General features: G+C 38.1%; 1 protein-coding gene across 1 annotated transcript in view; it reads right to left on the bottom strand.

The window, feature by feature from the left end:
* Positions 1-26,922, bottom strand: part of KIAA0825 (KIAA0825 ortholog) — a 441,165-nt gene that overhangs the window by 194,686 nt on the left and 219,557 nt on the right. The window contains exons 17-20 of the mRNA XM_056112442.1: positions 24,035-24,443; positions 19,687-19,846; positions 11,052-11,210; positions 9,138-9,232 (exon numbers count right to left, since the gene is read on the bottom strand). Of these exons, the coding sequence (XP_055968417.1) occupies positions 9,138-9,232; positions 11,052-11,210; positions 19,687-19,846; positions 24,035-24,443 (823 nt within the window). The remainder of the gene's footprint in view (positions 1-9,137; positions 9,233-11,051; positions 11,211-19,686; positions 19,847-24,034; positions 24,444-26,922) is intronic.

Here is a 26,922-nt window from a genome sequence, read left to right as displayed (position 1 = left end):
CTGCTGACCTCATTTTGTCCCCTGTACTACCAAAGTCCCCCAAGTACACCCAGGAGTGAACCCTGAGGATACAGAGCCAGGAAAGGCCCCTGAGCACCATAAGGTGGCCCATGCCCCACCCCAAAAAGGACCCACATGTATGTAAAACTGTAAACAAATAATTATAGGGGCTTTATTCACTAAATACTGGAAACAACCCAAATGCCCTAATTTAGCAAGTGAATAGATCAACTAGTAGGCTCCCACACACAGTAGACTATTTAATACAATAGTAATAAATAGGTAGAGGCATTTCAAAAGCTTTATGATGAGTAAAAGCAGCAGACAGAAAGGTGATGCATGATACAATTTTAGAGTGACAATATTCTTGAGAAAAGACAACTTTGAGACAGAGAAAAGACCAGGGCTATCCTGGGTTGTGATGGGAGGGAGAATGGATCACAGAGTGCTAACACAAGGGACAATTTTTGAGTGATGGAATGTCTATGCATTCCATTATTTTATTCTTAAACATCATTATGCATTTTTTATAACCTGGGCTGTATAACAAGTATGAAGTTTGCTTCATGTAAAGTTAAAATAGAAAAAAAAACCTAACAAAAACCTAACAAACTGATTTAAAAATAGATGCTATCACATACCACCTAAAGGTAATCAATGAAAACTAAATTGTGAATGTCAAAAAATCAGAGCCTTAGGGATAGAGGAAGAAGGAAGTTGTGTGTTAATTATGTTAATTCTGTTATTTTTCATTGCAAAAACCTAGGTTTTAATTTTACTGTTTTCAGCTGATAAATTAAATAGTGGTTAGCATAACCCTTTGATTAAAAATAATTCAAAAATATTTTCAAAAATAAGTTTACTTGGTATGCGTGGTGTTTAGATACTGTAACTATTCAACATTTTCAGTTCCATTTAAATTTTTCTTCTTCTTTTTTAAAATTTTTATTAGTGAAACACCATGAGGTACAGTTGTAGACTTACAAATTTTTGCGTTTGGGTTTCAATTATACAATGATCAAGTACCCAGTGCCCATTTTCCACCACCACAGATCCCAGAATCCCCCGCCCCCCGCCTCTGTGGCAGGGCATTCCTTTTGTTCTCTCTCTCCTTTTGGGTGCTGTGGTTTTCAAAAGAGGCATTGAACGGCAATCATGTTATAGTCTACTTTCAGCATGCTTTTTTCATCCTGGGAGGATCCTCCCAACACCCTTTATTTGGTGCTCCTTTCTCTATCTGAGCTGCCTTTTCCCCTAGCATGCGTGGCTGTCCTCCAAGCCATGGAGTAAACATTCTGGTACTTATCTCGGCTATTTTTGGGTGTTAGTCTCCTATTTTGTTTCTTTATGTTCCCCAAATGAATGCAATCTTTCTATGTCTGTCCCTTTCTTTCTGACTCTTTTCACTTAGCATGATACTTTCCATGCAGTACCACTTGTATGTAAATTTCATGACTTCATCTTTTCTAACAGCTAAATAGTACTCCATTATGTAGATGTACCAAAGTTTGCTTTTAAATGCTGTTTCCGCCAAGTAAAAGATTTTTTATAAAATGATTCAAGTGGTTACAACTGGAGTAGGACTGTGGGATTAAGAACAGGGAAGAGAAAATTTTGTAGTTCACATCTTTATGTGCCATTTGAAATAACATGTATGCATTGTCACTGTCACTGTCCTCTTATTGTTCGTTGATTTGCTCAAGTGGGCCCAGTAACATCTCCATTGTGACACTTGTTACTGTGTTTGGCATATCGAATATGTCATGGGGAGCTTGCCAGGCTTTGCCGTGTGGGTGAGATACTCTAGGTAGCTTGCTGGGTTCTCCAAGAAGAGTGGAGGAATCGAACCCAGCTCGGCTGCATGCAAAGCAAACATCCTACCCGCTGTGCTATTGCTCCAACCCATGTATGCATTACTTACAGTTAATACAAACTAGTTTTGAAGTTTTATTAACGTAAATATTCTGGACAGAAAAACATCTTGACTTATTTTTCACCAGATCTCATATGATGGGGGTAAAGGACCAGAAATATACCCATAAGATGCATAAAGAATAAAGTACAGTCAGTCTCCTAATTTAATATACATCACAATGATACTATAGTGATGGCAAATACTAATATACAAAGTAAACAACATTAGTTGTCCAATTCATTATATTTAACAGGCATTAAAATTCCTCTATAATTATGTCATGGTAAAAGTATCTTTCTCTGTGCTGATATAGAAGCAAACATGCTATGCAATGATGCCTAAGAAGCCTGACAATAATCTATTCTCTTTCTACCTTCAGCCTACTCAAATCAATGTGCCTATAACAGTACAAAGGACTTTCTACTAAAATTCTTTGTAGAAAAACATCACAGAGATTTTGGAATCTGAACAGTGTTTGACAAGGAAAAGGCTTAAAGAATAGTTATTGCCAAAAAGAATGTACTCTTTACACGCAAGTTTTTAATAACTTTGATCCACTGCAAGAACCCCAAAGTGCCAGTATGTGAATACTTAATTAGGTAGGAGAAAATTCATTACAAAGTAAATTTTGGTCCAATTTGACAAGCAAAAAATTCCCCATCGCACTTTTGAGAAAATTATTATACCTTCCTTTCATCAAAAATGTTGCTAATTCTGCTTTTCTGTCAATAGTATTTAACATATTTATTTAGGTTGTCGGACTTTTACCTCACTAATGTAATAGAGGCCTTTATTTAAACCACATCCCTACTAATTTATAACACACACACACATAGCCTTTCAATCCAGAAGAAATCTGTTCTCTCCATCCTTACTCGTGGTAATCATGGAAATACATAGCTCACATCTCCTGTGGAGATTGGCACATGTAACTAATAGTTATCCCTGGTCATTTTTCATATTGTGCCAATCTATGACAATGATCTTCAGGTCATGTTTCACTCAGGCTGCTCCTGTGGTAGAGAAATAAGTGCTCACCCTGATATGCAGAACATGAGAATGAGTGTGTAACTTAAATTTCAGTAGTCTCTATTAGCCTTGCCAAAACTCTGCTGCTCTCTGAAACCCTTCCTACCAGGACTCCGTCTCCCTCTCCTTTCACAAGTGTTAGATCAGCAATGTGCTCTGAGTTCACCCACAACTCCTCCTTGTTCTTCCACTGTGGTCCCCTGAGCCTCCAGGAGTGATGCCTGAGTGCCGAGACAGGAGTAAGCCCTGGAAGCAGCCCAGTATGGTGCCCAATCACAAATAAGTACATTAAAGAAAGATGATAATAATGTGGCGTGATGGAAATATTTTAGTAATATTTAACCATATGTTTATATGCTTATATATCATGTTATATGATATTTATGTAGGTAGCTACCCGTGACGTATTCAATATGCCAAACACAGTAACAGCAAGTCTCAAAATGGAGATGTTACTGGGCCCGCTCGAGCAAACTGATGAACAATGGGAGGACAGTGACAGACAGTGTGTATAACAATTCAACATATTGCATGCTGTAAATTTATGTAATATAATGTATGATATCTCAGCAAATCTGGGGGTGGAGGAGAGAGGTTTGAGAAGAAACACTGACCAGGAACACAGTATGGTATACAGAGTACTAGCTACTGAGTTAGAACCTTCACTTTGAATTTCAGATGCTATTTGGTATATTTGGGGCATATTGTTCATTTTGCAACCTCACCAGTACAGTCTCATACTGCATAGTTATAGTGAGAATCTGAGCAAACGTGCTTTATAGAATAGAAAGAATGACATACAGAAGTCATCAAATCAGAAAAAGAAGATATATATATACATATACATATACATATACATATACATATACATATACATATACATATATATCTTTACTTGGTGCATATACCAATGCCCTAGCCCATAGATACTCAGAGCATTTAATTTAAACGTCTTAATTACACTATAATTTAAACCATCTTGGCACCACCAAGAAGTGACTAAGGGGCTGAAGTTTGGGAGAGTACTCAGTTCCTATAAAGACAGTGATTGAAGCCAGGAAAACAGCACAAAGGTTGAGGGGCTTACTTACATTCCAGTAACCCTGGTTCAATCCTAGGCACAACATATGGTTCCCTGAGCACTGCCAAGGGTTACTCCTAGGCACAGAGTCAGATATAGTCCCTTAGTCCCTTGGCATTGCCAGGTATGCCCCTCCCCCCAATCCAAAATAAAATAAAATAAATCTAAAACAAACAAAAAGGAAGCTGGGTAGAGAGCTTCAGAAGAGTACAAGGGTTCTTGATGGAGACAGAAAAAAAAGGTTTTCTAGGGGACTATAATCTGGGGGTGAGGGAGAGAAACTAAACCTGAATATGAATGCCAGGGCAAATGTAATGTGTGCTCATAAACTCAGCTTCCCCTTTTCTTAAATCCACTTCTCCATAACCAGGCAGCCTGCTGCAGTGTCGAGAATTTACTGCTGTGAACAACTATAAACATTGTGCTAATGGCAGCCCTGCCTGAGAATGGTCATTGGAGAGTGCAGTGTGCGCAGATAAAGGCCAGAGAGGATATTTTCTATGGTCTAAACTCCATAGGGCACACACACTATAATCTGAAACAGCATAAAGAAACCTTAATAATTATTATTAATAAAAGCAAACAATCAACTATACAGATCCAAGGCTCTTTGAAAACATGCTCTCTAATCTCTGTTTCCTCTCAGATGTATGGTTATTGTCCACCTGGAAAGGCCCCAAAGTGATAGCCAGAAATCTGCCACTACCACCCCTTCTGCTGTTCCTGCCATCATATTTAATTGTGTTTGCTCAACTCGAAGCCAAACTCATATACAATATATTTAGATGGTTAAAATGGCATAGCATTCCACAGGATTCACAGATTACTGTCAACATCACAATTCTCGGGAATTAATCTGAATAAATAAGGTAAAAAAGAAAAGAAGCGACATAAATTTGTTCCAGAGACAAAGAAAACAGTATCAAATGGCCATCTGGAGATTGGCCAGGAACGAAGGGATCTAGTGTTCCTTCAGTGAACCCCCTGCGAAAGCAATGACTGTTTACTTCCTCATCAGGATTTATTTTCAAATGAGTGAGAAAGAAAACAGGAAACCAATAGTAAGAAACAGTGAAAAACACCTTTATAATTTTAAAAGATCAATGTACAATCACTGTACTTATTCTTAAATACTAAAAGGAAAATGTATAGAACTGATCTATATGATGATTTTCTGACCCTCTGAGGAAACTTTCTTTCCATTAGATTCTTTCTCATAGAAACTTTCTATGTTGAAAACCATATATGATTAATATGTTTTCAGGCTCCCTTTTCTGGGGGTTCCTCCACAAGATGTCTCTTCAAATGCCTTGTTAAAAGTCACATATAAATTATTTTACAAAGGCTAAGTTCAGATACGTTTCTCCATCTTGCACTTTCATTGTCGTTCAGCTAATGCAAACTCTGTCAACCCCTGTTAACAGACTTTTGAACTGTTGAGTTTTTTTTTAAAAAATGGATTTGTTGATAAAGAGAACCTGAATTGGTTCAATTAGCTAAAAATAAAGACAGGTGTTTCATGCTTTTAATCCGAGACAAACCACATATTGATAAAAACAGGGCATTTTAACTACATAGAGATTAGTTATCCTGATTTGAGATGAAAATGAACATTCATGTAATTTCTATTGGAAATTTCCAAGGTATGCCTCTTATGTCAACATGGCTATTGATCAAATACCAACTTTAGAGATGTCTATTCCATGCTCATCTGTTAGGAGTCGACTATTCCTCTGCATTCTCTTTCCTTGGTTAATAAAATTGTTGTAGTTGTTGTTGATGTTGTTGTTGTTGTTTTGGGGCCCACACCTAATGGTGGTTAGGGCTTACTTCTGGTTCTGCTTTCAGGGATCACTCCTGGCATGGTCGGGGAATCATATGAGGTGCTGGGAATCGAACCCAGGTGAGCCACATGCATGTCAAGTGCCTTGCCTGCTATATTCTGCTTCCAGTCTTATTTCTCATTTTTCAATTAGTGCAATATATATAATATATATAATATATATAATATATATATATATTAGTAAAAGACAGCTCTGTATCCAGGGATGTTGTAGGCAACAATGTTGGAATAAGGAAGCCAAGGTGCGTTATCACACACAGCTTCTATTCCATCATGGCGGTGGTAGTCAGGTAGGATTAAGAGTCAACTAACAAAAACCACAATTTACACTAGTGGTAATGCAAGAAAGCATCTTAGAGCTCGGTAACAGACTTTTGAACTGTTGAGTTTTACAAAAACTTTGCTGCTAAAGAGAACCTGAATTGGCTAAATTAGAGCTCTTTGATGATTTGGATGAGGGTCACTGCAAAGGAATGATAATAAAAGGCCTCTCTATGTAAGGAGGTTAGTGTGTGGCTGAGATGGACCAAAGTTAGCAGCCGTATGAATACAATGCCAAGTAATTTTGATAATTTTTCCTAAAGTCAACAGCAGAAAGGCCCTGAAAGTCCAGGAATCCTATTTTCTCATCGTCATTGTGTTTGGGGGATGAGGGAAGTATGATCTACGCCAGGCATTTGCATCTAAGTCCATAGACTGTCTATTACATGGAATTTGAATATCAGGTACAAAAGACTTTGGAAGTAAATACAAAGGATTCTCATCTACTGAATTTTTCTGTGAGTATATTTGTGTTCACTGTTATCTACTAAAATTGAATTTATATATATATATACAGATATTTATATAAACTACACTAAAGTATAAAATTAGTTTATATCAGTTAAGTGTCAATTAAATAATAATCATCATCTATTAGCAATTAGAGAGAGAAAAGAAGGAACAAGTGGTGAGCTGAGAAAAAAACAGCATATTTAGCTGTTCAGAATTTTCTTATTCAGCTCCACAGATCACGGTTTTAGTGGGAAGTTTCATGTTGCATGTGTAGAATGGCACATATAATTCTCATTCTAGAAACTCAATATTCTATGGGCTCATATTGAGGCATGTATTTCAGATAACCATGTTACAAATATTCAATGTACTATTTTTTTAAAAAAATCAATATTCTTTGACAAGCCAAAAGAGACTTTCCTAGAGAAAATAACAGAAACCATCTCCTTACTTGTTCACAATAATCAAGTCCCATAAATAACATTTTTGAAATAAATGGAAATGTGCTGAAAGATTAAAAGTATCGTTCATACTTCTAAGGTATCTCAATTAGGTTCATTATAGCTGGTGGTATGGGGTAGTTTGGAGTAAAATACTTTCATTCCATTCTTTAAAAATCTAAGTTTCTTATTAAGATAAAATTCTTGCTGTTAATATTAAAAATTCATGATCCTTTTCCAAGAGAACTGTTTGACCTGTTACTTCTGGCTAAATTTGTGAGAGTTCTTTTGTCCTATTTATTCCTGCACATAATATCAAAGAAATAGACTATAATCACTACTGACCTAATTGAAGTACATATACTGCTGTTAAACAAAAATAATGCCATTTAATTTTGGTTTAAACACAAATTTACTTAAAAGTGAATAATGTACAGAGAAAATGTAGTTATGAAAGATATGTTCCCTCTAGAGTATTACTTAGTGAATTGGATGCAGCAATTTTCAGCAAAGAAAAAATTATAGATAGAGATGTAGAGATATCAACTAAGCTACATAAAGTAAATTCTACATTTTCCAAATAGCAGGTGGGGGGAAGAACTAGATTTTCTAATTTTCTTGCAGAAAGACAGTTAATACTTTAAACAGCATGTATTCATAGGTGCCGCAGAAAAATTACCATCTCTGCCAGTTAATCCTACCTTCCTTCACTCTAAAACATTAACAAGGGAAGAGTGCCTCCTTGAACTTCTGCAACACACAGGTACATTCTGCATAATTACCTGCAAAGGGGTACATAAACTGAGAGAAGCCTCTTTCCTGGATGGGAAAGCTTCTGGATTGCTTATTATGGTGGGTGAGCTTCATTCAGGGGCTATGCACTACTAATACCATTGTAGCCACAAACCTGGGCAAAAACTCCTACCAACAGTAAAGAAGCTTAAAAACAAGCAAACAAACTCTTCTGGGAAATGCTGTAATTTCTCCAGATATTTTCTTGCACATACCCAGATTTTTCAAGGTTGATTTGACAATTCAACAATGTAACTGTTACTGCCTTTCATGAAAAATGATATTCAATATATTGTAAATAGCAATATATTCTATAAGACAAAGATTACACAAAGATCAACTATGGGGAAATATGACACTTGAACAATAAAAGAAGTATATTTCACACATATATCTTATGTGAAATGTAGTAGGTAGCAGAGAAGTTCAATTTTTTTAAGTTTATGTCTTTATTTTTTTTTAAGTTTATGTCTTTTTTTAAGTTTATGTCTCAATTTTCACTGAGAACTTTAAAAAGCATTTTTAGAAACAATGTTAACAATCCAAAATATAAAGAAAACGTTTATACTTTTGTGCAAAATAAACTATATCTCTAGGTTCCTAGGCTGATAATACATGATCATTTTACTGAGTTGTCCCACAGTTTATGTATGTGTATACAATTAATATACAATAAAGTCTAGGGCAAGACAGCTGAAATAGCTAGTTAAAGCAAGAACTTAAGTCCTGACAGTTTTGTTTTCCTTGGATTAGGACAGTTGTTTGGTCTCAGCATTCTGTATATGTTTATTAGGTTTTTGTAAACAAGGGCATACATCTATAATCACATTCAAGTGAATAATTTTTGGTGTTTAGAATACTGAACTATTATACATCAAATCCAAACTATTTAAAGTTCAGACTTAGGCCAGAGAGGTAAAGCCACCTCCTTATCGAGGCGGCCAGAATAATGGTTTAAATCCCAGAACCACCTAAGGTCAACTTAGCACAGAGCCAGGTGTGGTCCCTGAACACAAAGCCAGCAGTGTTCCCTGTGCACCACCAGTATGTTCCCCAAAATAAAATAAAATTCAGAGTAAGTCCAACAATTTTCGTGCCAGGAAAAAAATTATCACCTCTGCAAAATCATACTATGAAAAAACCAATTAGAAAGTATATGCTTTACACAATTTCAAATATATATATATATATATATATATATCAATTTATCTAAAGAGAAATATATAAAGAAAGATCTACATAATTTCCCCCCAGTATCATTACCTGTTTTTGAACAGTGCACTGAAGGTCATCTTATCCACGCCCAGATAATTTGGCAACAAGTTTGACCAATTCCAATTCCATTTTGTGGTGGCTGACTGTTGATAAATGAGAAGACGCTATTGTTAGTTATTAATCAGAGTTAATATGATCAGTAAATTAAAGCTCCAGCTGTGATAGACTAACTAAGAAGGAGGTGGGTCCAGAACAAGGACTTAGACAGATAACATCAATCATGTCTATAGAAGAAGGTTTTTATTCCAATAAGACAGCAATTAATTTATAAATCCATTTGGGGATGTAGTCATTATTTATAAAAATATAAATCAATTTCTTGAGTCGTTATTCTTCCAAGTGCTAATGGCATTTGCCCAACAAGTTTCTCTGAGAGGGTGACTCTTTGAAAAGTAAACTAAAATCACTGGAAACTTTTTCCTTTGTCACAAATTTTTAAGCACCTAAAAGCCTGATTTAAAAACCAAACTGCGAAGCTGACTCAATTATAAAATACAGCTTAATGCTAGTGTGACATTCATACTATTGTGTTTGTTAAGAAAAGACTTTAAAGTGGAGATTATGAGGTACTGTAAAATAAATAATACTGCAAAATAAAGAAATGATCCTTTTTATCTCATTTAGTAGATAATTTTACAACAGTGTAATGAGAAAAAAAATGACTATAAAAGATAATCTCATAATTCGGAACAGAATGAAACGTGCTGTTTATTGATGTGAAGTGAGGATAATTGAACAGCCACAGTGATTATTTATGGTCCAGAGCAATCTAATACAACACAGGAAAGCAACCAGTAAACTCAATCTCAGGCCATGTATTTGGTTTAAAAGTATTAGATAAGCTTATATTCTTTGCAATAAAATAGTTTGGATAATAAGAGTCCAGGCTGATGTTAGAAATCCAACCAGAACTATGCCCTGTCACCTGCTGATTAATGGAGCCCTACAATGCCGTCATAGAGCAGGGGAACGCTGCCCCGGGTTGTCAGCATTTGAAGGTCTTATTCTACTACAGTATTGATGAATGTACACTGAAGCTGGAGCAGGTATGGTAAAAATATTATCTGCATCCCGAATTAGGCCATTGTTTTAATTTTTCCTTTCGTTAGAGCTCTAGGTCAAGCAATTCTTCTCTTCTGCCCTATTAGTTCAAATACTCTGTCAAGAGACTTCTTGGCAAAGCCCTAAAGAATGAACCTGGCCAAAGCAAGCAACTTTAGGTTTCAAGTACTTTGGCATAAAGATGATCTTTTAAACGTAACTACTGAAATATGCAACTGAAACAATGGCATAATCTGACATTAAAAAATGTGTGGTATTTATCACATTGACTTGACTGCAAAAATCCTGACTTTAGTATCAGAGGAAAATTCATTTGAAATTCCAGAATGTGTTTAGAGTTACAAAGGGGCAGATGCACTCCGTGCGATTTAAAATAGAAGTTCCATGTTATATCTACAATTAATCTTAAACTATTTTATAATTTATCTGATAATTAGATCAAGTCATAAACATTGCAAGGTGTTCAGTGAGTTTAGAGATTAAGGGTGGGAGTGACAGAAATTCCTGGTTGGAAAATGCTTCAGGCCTTCTGTAGACACAGTCCAACAGATGTTCCTTCTGCCCACAGTGAACTGACCTGGTCAAAAGTTAAGTTTTACAGACCAAACATATGAATCAATTTGACAAATAGAATGAAGGTAAAATAACTTTTTCAAAGTCAATTTGTGCAAAGCATGCAAGAACAAGGTCTTTTGCTTCCTTGCTACAAAGCTGACAAATAAATATTCGAACACAAAGCATTAGTTTCTTTCTTGTGTAAAGGAAACCACACATCAAAATGAAATTTACCATTTAATTTCCACATGCCTATATTAAATTTACCATTTAATTTCCACATACCTGGTCCAGTATGTTTTCACTAAACACCTTGTTCACATGAAAAGGGTTAAAGGTAGAAGGCTGATCGTCCACGCTCTTCAAGGTTGTATTTAAAGGGCGAATGGGTAATGGCTTTTCCTCTGAACCATTCATAGAAAACAGCTGTTCTTTCAAATATTCCTTCAAAGAAAAAAATTACAAGTCATGATGGTGGGAAGCATATATTCTCTTTAAAAATAAGCTGATCAATATCAAAATCTACGCTTTCAGCACATTTGCCACATTACAAGTGTATTACTTGCCTCAGGATAGAATGCATTTTCAGAAGAAACACAGCAGACTATTGCAATCAGTACTGCAATAAAGCCATCAAAAACAGTTTCTCCTAATATATAGGATGGATTAGAAAACCATTTAATAAGCCCTTACATGGTGAATATACGTTTGGCATATCAGAATCTTTTGAATAGGCATTATCTTGTCATGGGCTCACGTGCCTGGTTACTGAAACTTAACTCAAGAGAATGATTACTCATGGTATGAGATTACTCATTCATTAAGTAGAGTTGCTATGTACTCCATGCTCAGCAGAGCACTAAATACTTTTGTATTTCACTCTACACAATCTTCCTTTGTGTAAAATTAATTATAACATAAGTTTCTGAACTCTTTTTATACTGTTAACTAAAAAAAATCAAGGTTCAAACAAAGCTCAAAATATGTAAGTCTAGTCCTCCAACTGCTGGTGGCAGCTTGGGTCAAAAAAAAAAGTCATTTTCCATCTACAAATAAATAAATACAATGTTCCAAATATTTTTAAAAGCTGCTTTCTGGAAGACAAGAGATAGGAATGATAAATTTTCCCATAAACTATCAAATGCTCACTTCTCAACTTAGCAAATTATTTTTTCAAGTCATATATAAATATTCCTCTGCCTTTTAGTATGTCACCATATAATACTTTCTTTAAGGTGAGGGTTAGGACTAAGCTTAGAATATTAGAACTCCAAAGCACTTCAAAAGGGCTCTCTAGAAAGGCCTGACTTTAAACTTCATCAAATATGAATCTTCATGTTAAGAAAATTTCTCACATACTCTTCCTAGGACCTTAAATTCTTTCCACACATGACTGCTTTTCGACTGAGAAACTTTCACAGCTCTAGATACATAGGTTAGTAAAATAAGTAAATAAATCAAACATTTACTGATAATAAATCATTTAAAAAATGTAAGCAAAGATTTTAAGCTACATAGTCCAATCTGGTGTTGGAACCCACAGTTTAAGAAGGGAGATATTATTACTCTCATACTATGTTTCTTTATGTCCCAAAAATGAGTGCAGTCGTTCTACTGGTCCCTTTCCTTTTGACTCATTTCACTCAGCATGATACTCTCCATGTCCATCCATTTATAAGCAAATTTCATAACTTCATTTTTCCTAATAGCTGTGTAGTTATTTTATTGTGTTGATTTACCATAGATCACTCTGGACAAGAATTGTATGCTGTTCTACCTCCAAGCCCATCAAAAAATGGGGAGAAGAAATGAAATGAACAGAGTTTCCTCTAAAAAGAAATACAAGTGGCCAAAAGGCACATGAAAAAATGTTCCACATTGCTAACCATCAGGAAAATGAATATACTGGGGACATTGGTGGTGGAGAATGTGCACTGATGGAGGGATGGGTGTTTGATTATTGTATGACTGACACTCAAACATGAAAGCTTTGTAACTGTATCTCAAGGTGATTCAATTTTTTTTAAAAAAGAATTATTCATCATCACTAATCATAAGGAAGATGCAAATCAAAACAACAATGAGAAATCATCTCACACCACAGAGTCTGGCACACATCCAAAATAACAAGAGCAACCAATGCTGATGTGGGTGTGGGGAGAAAGGGACTCTCCTTCATTGTTTGTCGACCAGGCTGTCCAGCCTTTTTCAAAATCAGTAAGGGCATTCCTCAAACAACTAGCAATTGAGCTCCATTTGACCCCGCAATATCACTTCTGGGAAACTTCTGGGGGCCCAAAAACACACAGCAGAAATACCACCTGGACCCCTAATATCCATTGCAGCACTATTCACCATAACCAGAACATATAAACAACCCGAGTGCCCAAGAAGAGATGAATGGATAAAGAAACTATGGCACATCTACACAATGAAATACTATGCTGCTGTTGGGAAAAATAAAGTCATGAAATTTGCCTATATAGGATGGACATGGAGAGTGTTATGCTGATTGAAACGAATCAGAAGGAGAGGGACAGATATAGAATGACCACATTCATTTGTAAAGTAAAGTAAAGTAAAGGCCCTCCCGTTGATCATCGATTTGCTCGAGCGGGCCCAGTAACGTCTCCATTGGAGACTTTGTTGTTACTGTGTCTGGCATATGGAATACGTCACGGGGAGCTTGCCAGGTATTGCCCTGTGGGCGAGATACTCTCTGTAGCTTGCCGGGCTCTCCGAGAGTGGCAGAGGAATCGAACTCGGGTCGGCTATGTTGGCCGTGTGTAAGGCAAACGCCCTACCGCTGTGCTATTGCTCTGCCCTGTTAAAAGAAGGAGCAAGGGATATTCCTGATAACCTTTCAGTATCAGTATTGTAAAACACAGCCATAAAAAGGAGAGGTGGGGCGGGGGGGGGGGGAGAGAGAGAGAGAGAGAGAGAGAGAGAGAGAGAGAGAGAGAATGTGCTCAAGAGACAAAGTGCCTGCCATACAGGGACAGGAGGGAAACAACTTGGGACACTGGTGGAGGGATGGGTGTTGGAATATTTTATAACTGAAACCAGATCATGACTAGCTTTGTAACTTTGTGACTAGCTTTTTAATTCTACTAGCTTCATGTATCTACTGTATCTCATGGTGATTCAACAGAAAAGGAAGGAAGGAAGGAAGGAAGGAAGGAAGGAAAGAAGGAAGGAAGGAAGGAAGGAAGCAAGCTAACTAGAAGGCTCACCCATGCTGCATTCAATGCAGGGCCCTGAAATGTGCGTGAACGGTCAGAGGTACTCCCAGGATCAGTGGTGCAGCCCTGTGAGAAGCTGCGCCTCCAGTTTCACTTCACTGTGTTTTTTTCCTTCAGAAATGAAGCATTTCCACAGTACATTTTGTGGAAGGCAAATATCAAACCCTAAAACCCTAAAATTGTGGGGCTGTAGAGATAGTACAAGGTTCAAGGGCCAGAGGCACTTGCCTTGCATGCTGCTGAGCACAATGTGATGGCCAGCATTCCATATGTGTGGTCCCCTGAGAACCGCCAGGCTTGATGGCTTAGTACAGAGCCAGGAGTAAGCCCTGAGCATCGCTGGCTGAAGCCCCCAAACAAAAACAAACAGCAACAACCCCCATCCTAAGATCCTAAAGAAACCATTAAGGTAAAAGGTAAAGGCCCTTCTCGTTGTTCGTCGATTTGCTCGAGTGGGCCCAGTAACATCTCCATTGGAGACTTTGTTGTTACTGTGTCTGGCATATCGAATACGTCTCGGGGAGCTTGCCAGGCACTGCCGTGCGGGCGAGATACTCTCGGTAGCTGCCGGGCTCTCCGAGAGGGGCGGAGGAATCGAACTCGGGTGGGCCATGTTGGCTGCGTGCAAGGCAAACGCCCTACCGCTGTGCTATCGTTCCAGCCCCTATAAAGAAACCATTAAGGATGTCAGATTTGGACTCCTGCTTCATGTTTGCAATTCCAGTACGAAGAAGCCAAGGAGCCACAGGAATGTCTGACCTGCCTCGATGCCAGTCGATGCTCCTTCTTCCTGTGCCACCCCCAGGTATGTGGTGGTGAACATGTGGGAAATGACTCCCAATGGTGAGTGGCAAAACTACCCGTAGGCCCCACAGTTAGCCAATTCCCTCTCCCTCTTCTCTCTCCCTCCTTCTCTCCCTCCTTCCCTCCCTTTTCCCCTCCCTGTCTCTGTCTCTCTGTCTCTCTCCCTCTCTCCCCCCTCTCTGTCTGCTCCAGACAACCGCCTCCTTGCAACATCCCCAATTTCACCCACCCTTTCAATGCCCCCAAGTTCAGGTCATTTCTTTTTGTTGTTGTTGTTTGGGCCACATTCTGTGATGCTCAGGGGTTACTTCTGGCTCTGCACTCAGAAATTAACTCTGGTGGTACTCTTGGGACAATATGGGATGCTAGGAATCGAACCCAGGTCGGTCGCATCCAAGGCATAATGCTCTACCTGTTATACTATCGCTCCCCAAGTCTTTCCTTATACTTGCTCATTGTAGCCCATAATTTAGAAACAGTAAAAGACAAACCTTTGCAAAGTTTAATTCTGCAGCATCTGAGCGATACATGTACACACACACACACACACACACACACACACACACACACACCACTACCAACACCACCACTTCCTCAATATTTCTAGATTATGATCAAGCTATCAGAAAATAATTCATGCCTACACAGTTTTGAATAGAAAAACCCTCCCTCCCTTCCTTCCTTCTTCCACAATTGGCAGTGCTCCAGACTTCCTCATGGCTCTGCACTCTTAGATCACTCCTGGAGGTGCTAGGGATGGCACCTGGGTCCAACACAAACAAGAAAATGCCCTAACTGCTATACCATTGCTTTGGCCCCTCTATATCATATTTTATTATAACTGCAATCTTTCTCACCAATTTTCTTTTATGTGGCTGTTGTGTGTGTATGTTATTGTTGTTAGTTTTGTTTCCGAAATTCCACAGATGATTTTCCCCATTACAAGTTGTAAAGCCAGTAACATTTTGTCCCTGATTAAGAGAATCATGAACACTCCATTATACACTCACTACTTTCTAAAACCTCATCTTTTCTGTGATATTGCTTTATCGGATTTGCTGCTTATCTCATATATTTCCTCAGAAGAAATAAATCCTTCCTTGAGCACCCTCCCCATGTAACTGTGTCAAAGCACGTTTCTTGCCCAATATTTCTCCTTTTCTCTCCACTGGAGGATGCCCCTCCCCTGTCTCCATCTTGTGGCCTCACCCCCCATGCTTGCTGAGACCTAGACTCTACAGTTCTTCCTCTCTCATCTTTTCTCATCTGCCAGTTTATTCAGCTACCAGTTGAGTTTCTAGCCTTGGGTTTCCTTCGTTCTTCCTCAGAGACAAACACTTTAAAGTCCATTTTCTTTCATAACTTTTCTCTCAGTTATATGCCCATTACTCCACTCATCACACCTGTACCCATAGGCACTTCTTTATTTATATTAAGTTTTCCTTTTATCTTTTGGTTTCCGTGCCATACCAAGCGGTGCTCAGAGGTTACTCCTGGCAATGTGCTTAGGGATAAGTCCTGGAGGGACTCAAAGGATGGTATGGGGACCTGGGCATTGAACCCAGGATGGATGCCTGCAAGGCAAATGCTCTATCTGCTATACTATCGCTCTCCAGGTCATTTCTTATATTTTCTCATTGTGGCCCATAATTTATAAATAGTAAAAGACAGACCTTTGCAAAGTTTAATTCTGCATGCAGGGCAAATGCTCTACCTGCTATACTATTACTCCAGTCCCTCTACCAACTTTTTTAATAAGAAAATTGACCTGAGAACAACCTGGGAGGTAGAAACACTTAACCATTCACACAGCTGAAAATTCACCTATAGTTTAAAATGAGATCTCCATGTCTTCTAGTTACAAAGTCAAATTTCAATCAACTAACTTTATTGGGGGGGCTGGAGCTATAGCACAGAGGTAGGGTAGGGTGTTTGCCTTACTTGCAGCCAACATGGCTAACCTGAGTTCGATTCCTCCGTCCCTCTCCGAGAACCTGGCAAGCTACTGAGAGTATCTCGCCCGCACAGCAGAGCCTGGCAAGTTCCCCGTGACGTATTCGATATGCCAGACACAGTAACAACAAAGTCTCCAATGGAGACGTTACTGGGCCTGCTCGAGCAAATCGATGAACAACTGGAGGACAGTGACAGTGACAACTTTAATGGGTTGAATGAGTGAATAAGGAATTGGAGAGAAAAAATAATTTGAATGTAAGTATATCTTTCCTGTTAAAACACATATTTTCAAGAGTCAAATATCACTTAGTAGTAGCACACCAAAAGTACTAAAGGCTTCATACTGGGGCCAGAGCAATGATACAGTGGGCAGGGTGCTAGCTTTGTGTGAGGCTGACCCAGACAACATCCCTGGATCTCCATACTGGACCCCAAGTCCCATCAGACATGGTAAAAAAATAGACTTTACACTAGTCATCAGTTGAACAAATACAGCAATATAATTCTATATATCTTATAGCAAAAAATGTTGCCATAACTAGTATCAATCACAAAATTACTCTTTAATTGTGTTATTTCATAAGTCACAATGAAGGTCTTGCAGCTTATTTTGGTTGTAGCTTCATCTTCATTATCTCTCTTAACTTTAAATACCATGTGTCACTCAGTACACACACACACACACACACACACACACAATTCTTAGCTAGACAGCTCTGCCAGGCACTACCTTCATGATGGTAAGTATATCTATTCTCATGAAATAAATAAAATTCTTAATTTTGAGTTTAAATGATCAAAATGCAGTGATACCCTAGCAAAGACATCTCCTTATATCTCAGTGTATAGAGCCATGGTTTCAGCATTTCACAAGTTCTACAAAGGAAAAAGAGCCACTGGATTTCCTGAATATAACAGGTAGCTGAGAACCAGTAAACAGCCAATTTATTTTTGTTGATTTTGCTATTGGTGATTATTAATCATGTTTGTTTATGGACCTTTGAGAAAGAGGGTTCATCTATCACTTCAGCAATCTGTATTGGCCATTACTGCCCTCAGAAATATCCTAATACCATCCTACTGCAACATATCAGCTTCTCACTAAAAATATTGGGCTGGAGCGATAGCACAGCGGGTAGGGCGTTCGCCTTACAAGCGGCCAACATGGCCGACCCGCGTTCGATTCCTCCGCCCCTCTCGGAGAGCCCGGCAAGCTACCGAGAGTATTTGATATGCCAGACACAGTAACAACAAAGTCTCCAATGGAGACGTTACTGGGCCCGCTCGAGCAAATCGACGATCAACGGGAGGGCCTTTACCTTTTACCTTTTATTTCAACCAATTTTAACATGTGACCATGTTGACAAATCAGTGAATACCATAACTTTCCAGTGGAGGTCTCTCCCTTCACCATGGTCATAAGTTCCTACATAGAGCCCACCCCCTCCCCCCCAAAAAAAAAACTAGACAAAGTATCATCAGCAAGAGTGAATGGGTTGTGTTACTGCAACAATGACATAAGTACCTGAGAGACAAGACCATTCCTCAAAGTTAAAAATCCTTACATCTTTCACAAGTTATCATTAAATGATCCCTACATCATCTGTTTATTAATTAGTTGACTAGCTCTACAAAAGATTTACTTGAGGTAACTTCAAATTTTTTCTGATAATTAATTTTACGTCACGCCAGGGATTGGTGCTGGAGAGATAGCACAGTGGGTAGGGCATTTGCCTTGCATGGGGCCAATCCAGGTTTGATTCCTCTGCCCCTCTCGAGGAGCCTGGCAAGCTACCAAGAGTATCCTGCCCGCACGGCAGAGCCTGGCAAACTCCTTGTAGAATATTCAATATGCCAAAAACAGTAACAACAAGTCTCACAATGGAGACGTTACTGGTGCGTGTCCAAGCAAATTGATGAACAACGGGAGGACAGTGCTACATACAATGCTACAGTGCCAGGGATTGAACCCGGGGCCTCACTCGTGCATGGCCAGTGTGCTGTAACCAGAGGATCTATACTCCAGTCCATCAAGATAACTTTCCTGTAAACAACTGTGAGGGCGAATATTTCTATAACCGAGCTATAAAATTCTATGCTAGAATGCTTTCCTTTGGAAGATATGGTTTTTAAGGTCTGCCTCTTTGAGATAAAATACCACGTCTTCACATGATTGATACTATACATGTTTTACTATTCAAAAAATGCATTCCTGTATTTGCAAATATAAGTTTAGTACGAATTCACATTAGGTATCACATTTTATTTCAGAAACTTATGATCAAATAAAATCCAGACTAATTTAGCAAACTTGCATTGTTTCCAGTAGGTAACGCATATGACCTGCTCATTACATTTTTTACCAAACTGCCTGAAAGGTCGAAGGCTTAACCCAGCAGGAAGGACAACATTGGTCCCCACTATCCATGCATTAGTTCATTTTCGTGTATTAATCTAGTGGCTCCGAAATATCTTTCTAGATTCCTCCCAAGTTTTTCACTGTGTAAGAAATCCCTGGTTACACCAATGCAAATATGACATCCCCAGGAGAAGCTCCTACATCACTCTGCAGAAAATTCTTCACTTCACAAACACCAGATTTTAACATCAACTTAATGGTCACAAACACACAATCCCCAAACTAAACCTTTCATCTCTACAATTCAGAATGGATTTGAGTTTATGAGCCATATTATTGTTTAAACCATATAAATAAAACCGACATTGTTTTCAGAGATGCTTTTGCTGTACAAATGCAGAACAGCCTGAGCTGAATAGATTCTATTAATAATGTGATATTGAGTTTGGTATTGACTTTAAGAAGTATTATCACCTCCTTGACTAACCCTTAGCTGCCAGCAGACGCTGCCTCAGGCCAGTACACACCTAATTGCTCGGTAAAAAGGCCTTTTCCCTACCTCATTGAGCCGCATGATGTGATAAATTTGCCTCAGGTACTCACTGCCACCTGGTTTGTGGCAGATATCCAGGACCATCATGTTTATTTTCTGCTCAGTCAGTTCAAAAGCAATATTTCCTTCTTCTGAGGCTGTGCTTCTCTCTATTGTCATAAATGCACTAAATACAAAGAAAGCACATAAGTATCAGTGGTGAAGAAGTGTCAAGATGGAAAATAATCAAAGAGATTGAGGTACTGAGTGGATGTAAATCTCATATTCAAAGCAGCCATAAAGACTTTGCTCAAATAGGTAAGCCTTCCCAAACCACTGCTCCGCACGTAAACAGCACCTTAGAACGAAGCACCTGAAAGCATTTCTAAAAATTGAATCACCTCTTTGAAAACACTTCTTTATTACATTTATACTCCCATCTATAAAACATTTCCCATCACTGCAATTGTTGAAATTGCTATAATCAAGGGATGAAAACAAAACACTCCTTTTTAAGAACCTGGAAGAAGTAATTTGTATTTTCTCTTTGAGGAATCTTTGAGTATCTTTGATGCTAGAAATAGTTTTGGTTTTGAGTCTTTGGTAGGTGCCTTCTAAACCTGCCTTAGAAGAAAATAAAAGTGAATTCAAATGTCAGAGGGGACACCTTTGCTGAGCACAGGGCAGGTACCCTCTAAGGGTCTTTATACCACTTGGTATTGTATATTGGCATTTTTTAGTTGGGCATATCCAGTGATGGTCAGAGGTCACTCCTCAAGGTGCTTGGGGGACCATATGTGGGGCCAGGGATCAAACCAGTGCTGGTTGGATGCAAGACAAGTGCCTCAATCCCTGTACTAGACTCTGGCCCCTAAATGTGGCATTTTACGACTTGCTGCCTTTTAAAAGTATGCATCCTGTCTCATGTTTCTTTTCCTTAAAGACAGTAATTAATGGAAGTCACCACCCTGATTATTCTAGGAAAAATGTCTATTATCACCACATCAGGACTATGCAAGTTATATTTGTGAAATATTTCTTTTATGAGAACTCATGTTTATTATTAACATTAAACATGATTTACATAGCAATAATAGATCATGTAACTTTTTATAAATCTCAACTTATATCAGTGCATGAGAACTATGATATTCAACTTATATTTTATATATAAATATATATTCCACAATAATTGTCTTACTATAATTGCTATTAGGATAATGTCAGGCTCTGCAATCTAAGTATTAAGAAAAATCATGGTTTTTCCCCATTTCCCAGACTAAATGAAATTTACTGTGGTATAATCAGCTATCTACTGCACTTCATTACTGAGATTTTGCTATGATTATAAAATTAGTTCTGCTAAGAGTCGGTGCCATTGACCTGAAGGCTGAACAAAATGATACCCAGCTGCTGGACATTAACTTTTATATTGCTTCCACATGTAACTTCAAAACATCCTAAAAAAAATTAAAAAAAGAAAGACAGAAATGTATGGTCATATAAGTCTTGCTACAAAAAATAAAACAAACTCCACTCCTAGAGATATTATCAGCTGGATAATATTTTAAAAAAAACACAAAAAAACTTTTTGCAAAATAAAAGGAAGTTTGCAAATATTTTTGTGAAGCTGCATACAGGTTGCAAGCAAAAATTTCATGTTAGGTTTTGTAGAGGCTGGCATTGAAAAAGTTGAGGCCCTCTGACAAAGGAGTATCTCAGTGTCAGCCCCTGAATTGTATCCTTTCCTGTCCATCACTGTGCAGGTGAAGCAAATGATTGGATTCAGTCAATGCTATGATTAATGAGTTCCTCTCTGGATTTGGGACTGCCTATCAATCATGTCATTAGGGAGAATGTGCCCTGAAAGAGGCAGACCTTAGCCAAGGAATAACTGCATTAATCTTAATCTGTATATGCACCCAGCCAGCCAAGCCAGGGTCACCATGATGAAAAACAATAATCTTCAACTCGACAAATTACTTTGCAAAGACAGACATTTCTTTACTTTTGGGGGGTTGTGTGTTCTCTAGAATCTAAGTTGACTGTTTACAGCTTGAGTGTTACTACAAAGTGAAGGTTATTTTAATGAATAGTAATGTTTTCAGGCAGAATGCAAGACAAGCAATGCTTACAGCTGCCACCTTTCCACTGCAGTTATTTTCACAATTTCCATAAAATCAAAGTTAAATCTGGATGCAAGTGAAAGAAATCCAGCTAAGTGACATTGTGCAGTTCACAGAGAATCTTCATGAGGAATTAAGATTTCATTGATCTTAACAGAAGAAATACTTACATACTTAAATACTTACATCCTCACACTTTAAAAAAATTATGGCAAAGCCAAGGCAACCCTTCATCTATATACAGACGTTATAGTTTGAAATACATTTTAGCTCTATGAACAAAATTATCATAAATTTGTTAGAAATCTGTGTTGAAGCTCACTTGCAAAAGCTCACTCATTTTGAAATTTAAGGCAGATACAAACAGTCTTATCATGGCCGAATTTTAAAGGGGACTGTCTACTTAAAGTGAGTTAACAGGTCAGATTTAACCCTTTTTCAAATACATGCAATAACTTGAAGTCTGCATTGTTGAGTAATGGTACGATTTTAGAAATTGAGAAAGGCATGTTGCATGGTGCCAGTTAAAAAAATTACATGGTATATATATTTAGAGTCTTTGCATGCATGTTTTAAAGCATTTCTATAAATCAGCAATTCTTGATTTTTCATGCATGTTGTAACTGGTACCTAATCAGCCAATATTAGCGAAACAACTCCCCACTCTAGGAGATACCAGGTGTCTTGGTGTAGTTCACAAAACAAACTAAAATCAACTTTTAAGGAAACATTTTTTACCTATGAATTCTTGTATGTGGCTAAAGGTATATAATACTAGGACATTTCTGAAACCAACCTCATTGATAGAGGAATTCCTAAATCAGCAGTATCATTAAATTTAAATTTGTGACTAGAATCAGATCCACTATTGTCACTCTTTTTTTCTGTTATAACCACTGCCATGGATAATGACATCTAGCTTTAATCTTTTAGTCATTGGATCTAAGTCAGTAAATTGGTATTGAATGCAAATGCAAAGATTAAGAAGGTCACTGTCAATGTTACTGAGCATTTGCCTGACTGCTATTGTAATTCCTACCCAGGGGACCCCCAGAAGTAAGTCTGACAAGACCAGGAAAATCATAATCACCTAATTCTTCCCACTTGGATTACCACTAGGTCTTATATTCTAACATATGCCAACAAAAAGCATTTATTATCATGACACTATCCAGTGCATGCAATGTATTTTAATAGTTAATAAACGACAAAAATGTACTAGCTCTAAACTTAATGCTAAGAACTTTATGAATGTTATTTCATTGTTCCGTTTTGTATCATCTTGAAAAACAAAGTTTTGAGAGATGTAATAGCATGCATAAGACAGCTCATTTACGAGGGATTTGTATTTGTCTATCTGATTCCAAAGCATGAGCCCTTTATCACTACCATGAGCAGGAAAATTAACAACTTTTAGCTGTTTCAGACAGAGGGTTGTAATGGTATCTGCTGGCAATATGGATGCATTTTAAAAGAATGGGGAAAAGTACACATGAGTGGTGTAATAGGGCAGCGGGGGTGGGGGGGGGAGCTGACGGTGGTCTGCAGACCATCTGAACCGCAATTTCTTTATCAATATCTTGCACTTTTATGCTGGAGACTATTTTAAGACAAAAGCACTCTATATACATATTTAAATTCATCAGGGACTCCTAAAAGTCTTTGCAGTACCACAAATCACCCGGCTCTTGGTGACAAACCTCTGAGAAGGTTGACATTTTCATACAGAAACAGCTGGGTGTGTTTATAGCTTGAGTGTGATATGCCCCAGTTGCCCTCTGGGATTCTTACATTACCAGATGAAAAATGTGTACCTTTTTGACAATCAGGTACACAGAAAGCAATAAAAAGCCTTTTTATACCCATTAATTCCTTCTTAATTTAATCTCCATGCCCAATCCATTTCCAAAATGCTCCAGGCTAGCTACTAGATACCTGTTCTCACATTGAAAAGGAGTGAAACCAAATTCTCCTGGGTATAATTACCACCCTTTTAATCAGAAACCTTAAGATGTTGACCAAACAAGTATAGTTTTCCAGTATATCAGCAGGGTTCAAGTTTTCATAGGACAAGGAAAGTCTAACAATCCACTTTTAATGGAACATTTTTCCTTCTCTATATTCATCAAATTCCCCATTAGCATCATAAGTTCCCACAAATGACCATGGCTGCCCACTAGACAATAGTTTGTTGTTGTTTATTGTTGACTTTGTCATTGCGAATGTATTTGATGAAAGAAAAACATTACCATTCAGTGCTCAGTTTTCTTGCTTTCAGCAATTGGCATTCAATCCATTTGGGCTTTTGCTGCTCAATGCTCTGTATGACCTTTTGGGTCATTTGATTAGGGCTACTTGTCTGCACTCCCATGATGCTTTCCAAACACACACAGATTAAACCGAGTTTCTCTTTATTCCATCTGTCAAGGAAGGCACCTGTTAAGAATTCCACTGTGTTTCCATCCTCAAATATCCGACATATAATTACAATCAAGTTCCAGACAAGCAGACCAGCTTTCTTCAATTCAACAAAGTTTTCTGACATTTTTCTCTCAGACAGAAAAAAGAAGTATTTAATTGGGGGAGGCAAACATGCAATCACCGTAGGTAACTTGCTGATTACAATAGAAACTGCCTGAGCAGCAAGCCTTGTGAAGCCTGGGAAAGAAAAGAGAGAAAAGGTATGATTAATATTAGCATTTGCGTTCTCTCACTGTGTTGTTTTGAGTGTTGTGTGGGGATGTCTAATTTTTTTGTAGAGAAAATTGTTGAGGAGAGCAAGTGCTTGACATATTCCAACAGAACTCCACTGAGGTCCCTAACAGTTCTGCCTCAAATCCTCCAAACCCCAAGCTTAATTTTTCTTTCACAATTAGAAAATTCAGAATCATTTATTTGATATATATATATATATATACATACACATATTTGATCTTAGCCAAAAGGCCGAGAAGTGATATATATGTGTATATATATACATATATATATTTATATCTAGTAAGACTGCTCGAGCGGGCCCAGTAACGTCTCCATTGGAGACTTTGTTGTTACTGTGTCTGGCATATCGAATACTCTCGGTAGCTTGCCAGGCTCTCCGAGAGGGGCGGAGGAATCGAACTCGGGTCGGCCATGTTGGCCGCTTGTAAGGCGAACGCCCTACCCGCTGTGCTATCGCTCCAGCTTTCAAGGACCCAGATATCCTTCTAATTAACAAATTCAAGGGCTCCTGCAGTACCTCTTTGATACTGCTGATTCTCCCTTAAGACTTATCTCTTCCTCCCTTGAAATTCATGAATCATCTCAACCCTTGTCAGACTGGTTGCTCTTCTTTTAGTTGTTTATTCTTTATCTATAGCTCTTAATTAAACTATAAGTTCTCCATATATCTTTGAACTTCATATGTAATGGTTATTTGATAAATATTTGTTGCACGAATGAGTCAACAAGCTGATTCATGGGCACCTCCGTTACTCACTTGCTAGTTCTATTTTCTATTAAAGCCTCTTAACTAAGAGAATTTATGGAAATGTCTTTAGCCCATCCACCCATAATTCCATATATTCTCCCTTAATAGGTGCTAATTCTCTAAATGACTTATTGATCTTTGTTTTCTCTGCAGGGTTTCTCAACTTTGCCACTACTGACATCTTGGGCAGGATACATTTTTGTGTGGTGAGGTGCTGACTTTGTTTAGCCTGATGAGGATGAACCTTGAGGATGAATATTGTGGCTAATACCAGGAACAGGTGAATGAGAACCAGGGACGCTGTCTCATTTGCCAAGGTGTCAAAAATCAGATGGGCTGGTCACGTAATGAGATTTAAAGACGACCGCTGGACTAGAGCTGTTACTGACTGGATTCCACGGGATGTCAAAAGACCACGTGGCCGCCCACCTACCAGATGGTCAGACTTCTTCGTGAAGATCATGAACGATCGGTTTGAGGCTCTTCATGATCCCAGAGCGAACAGATGCCACTGGGCTACACTAGCACGCGACAGGGACAAATGGAGACGTTACTGGCGCCTGCTCGAGCAAATCGACGACTAACGGGAAGTTAAGTGATTAAGTGAATACCAGGAACAGCCCTTTCAGCTGGGACAACAAAAATGTTTACAAGTATTGCTAAATGTCCCCATGAACAAAATCTTCCCTAGTTGAACACCGTTGTTCTACACCAGGGCTTTTAATGTTTTCTAACTGAAAACCACTTTTTCCCAATTAATGCAACAGGGGTGAACGTTGCTAGAAACTTGTGGGAGTTGATTTAAATTAATTTTCACCCATGGTGTATTCAGAACATTTTATTGCCGCCAAATTTTGTGCTACCCTACACATTTAGTTACGTTACCTTTGATATATAAGAAGCAACACTGTAAATCTTAGGTTCATAAGTAGGTTATTTAACCTACTGCCTTTCTTCAGAAAAAGAAAAATCACTCAGTGCCACCCTAAAAACTACCATCTTTAAGTGAAGAAAAGAGTGCTCCAATGCACCCTTGCCTACTATTTCCCCCACCTCATTCCAGAATCCTCCCTTCAGAAGGTGGTATTACTGACTCTGGAAACCACTGTTCCCGATTATTACAAAATCTTTATTCTTGGTCTTTCTCTATGGTGGCAATTCAACAACTTGAGCTCCTAATTAGGTATGTTTATTCACCATTAACGCAATATAACTAAAATTCATTTCATATGAAACTGGTTTTGTCTCCTTCCTCCCTCTCTCTCTATCCCTCCCTCCTTCCCTACTTTCCTCCCTTCCCTCTTGTTGAAATGTTTTTGTCAGTTCTTCATCCCAAACCCAAAACCATATTTATAAATCCTTCTGTTCCCTCATCTCTGACCCTAGTTACTCCATGCAATGATAATGACCACCAACATATTCAAGCCAACCCTCACAACTAGAAGCTGAGCAGAAACACTGCTAAATAATTGAATCAAAGAGTAAATCAAGGAAAATTTAAAAAGATACCTTGAAACTAGTAATATTGAAGGTACAAGCTACTAGAATCAATAGATACAGCAAAAGCTGTACCATGGGGTACATTCATAGCAATGCAGGCTTACATTAAGAAAGAAGAAAAAGCACAATATAAAAAACACCTGAGTACATATTTCAAAAGTCAGGAAAAGG

The sequence above is a fragment of the Sorex fumeus genome, unplaced genomic scaffold (genome assembly GCF_029834395.1).
Source record: "Sorex fumeus unplaced genomic scaffold, SorFum_2.1 ptg000018l, whole genome shotgun sequence".
Lineage (NCBI taxonomy): Eukaryota > Metazoa > Chordata > Mammalia > Eulipotyphla > Soricidae > Sorex > Sorex fumeus.
Note: the sequence above shows the minus strand (reverse complement) of the source record. Positions and strands in the feature narration are given on the sequence as shown.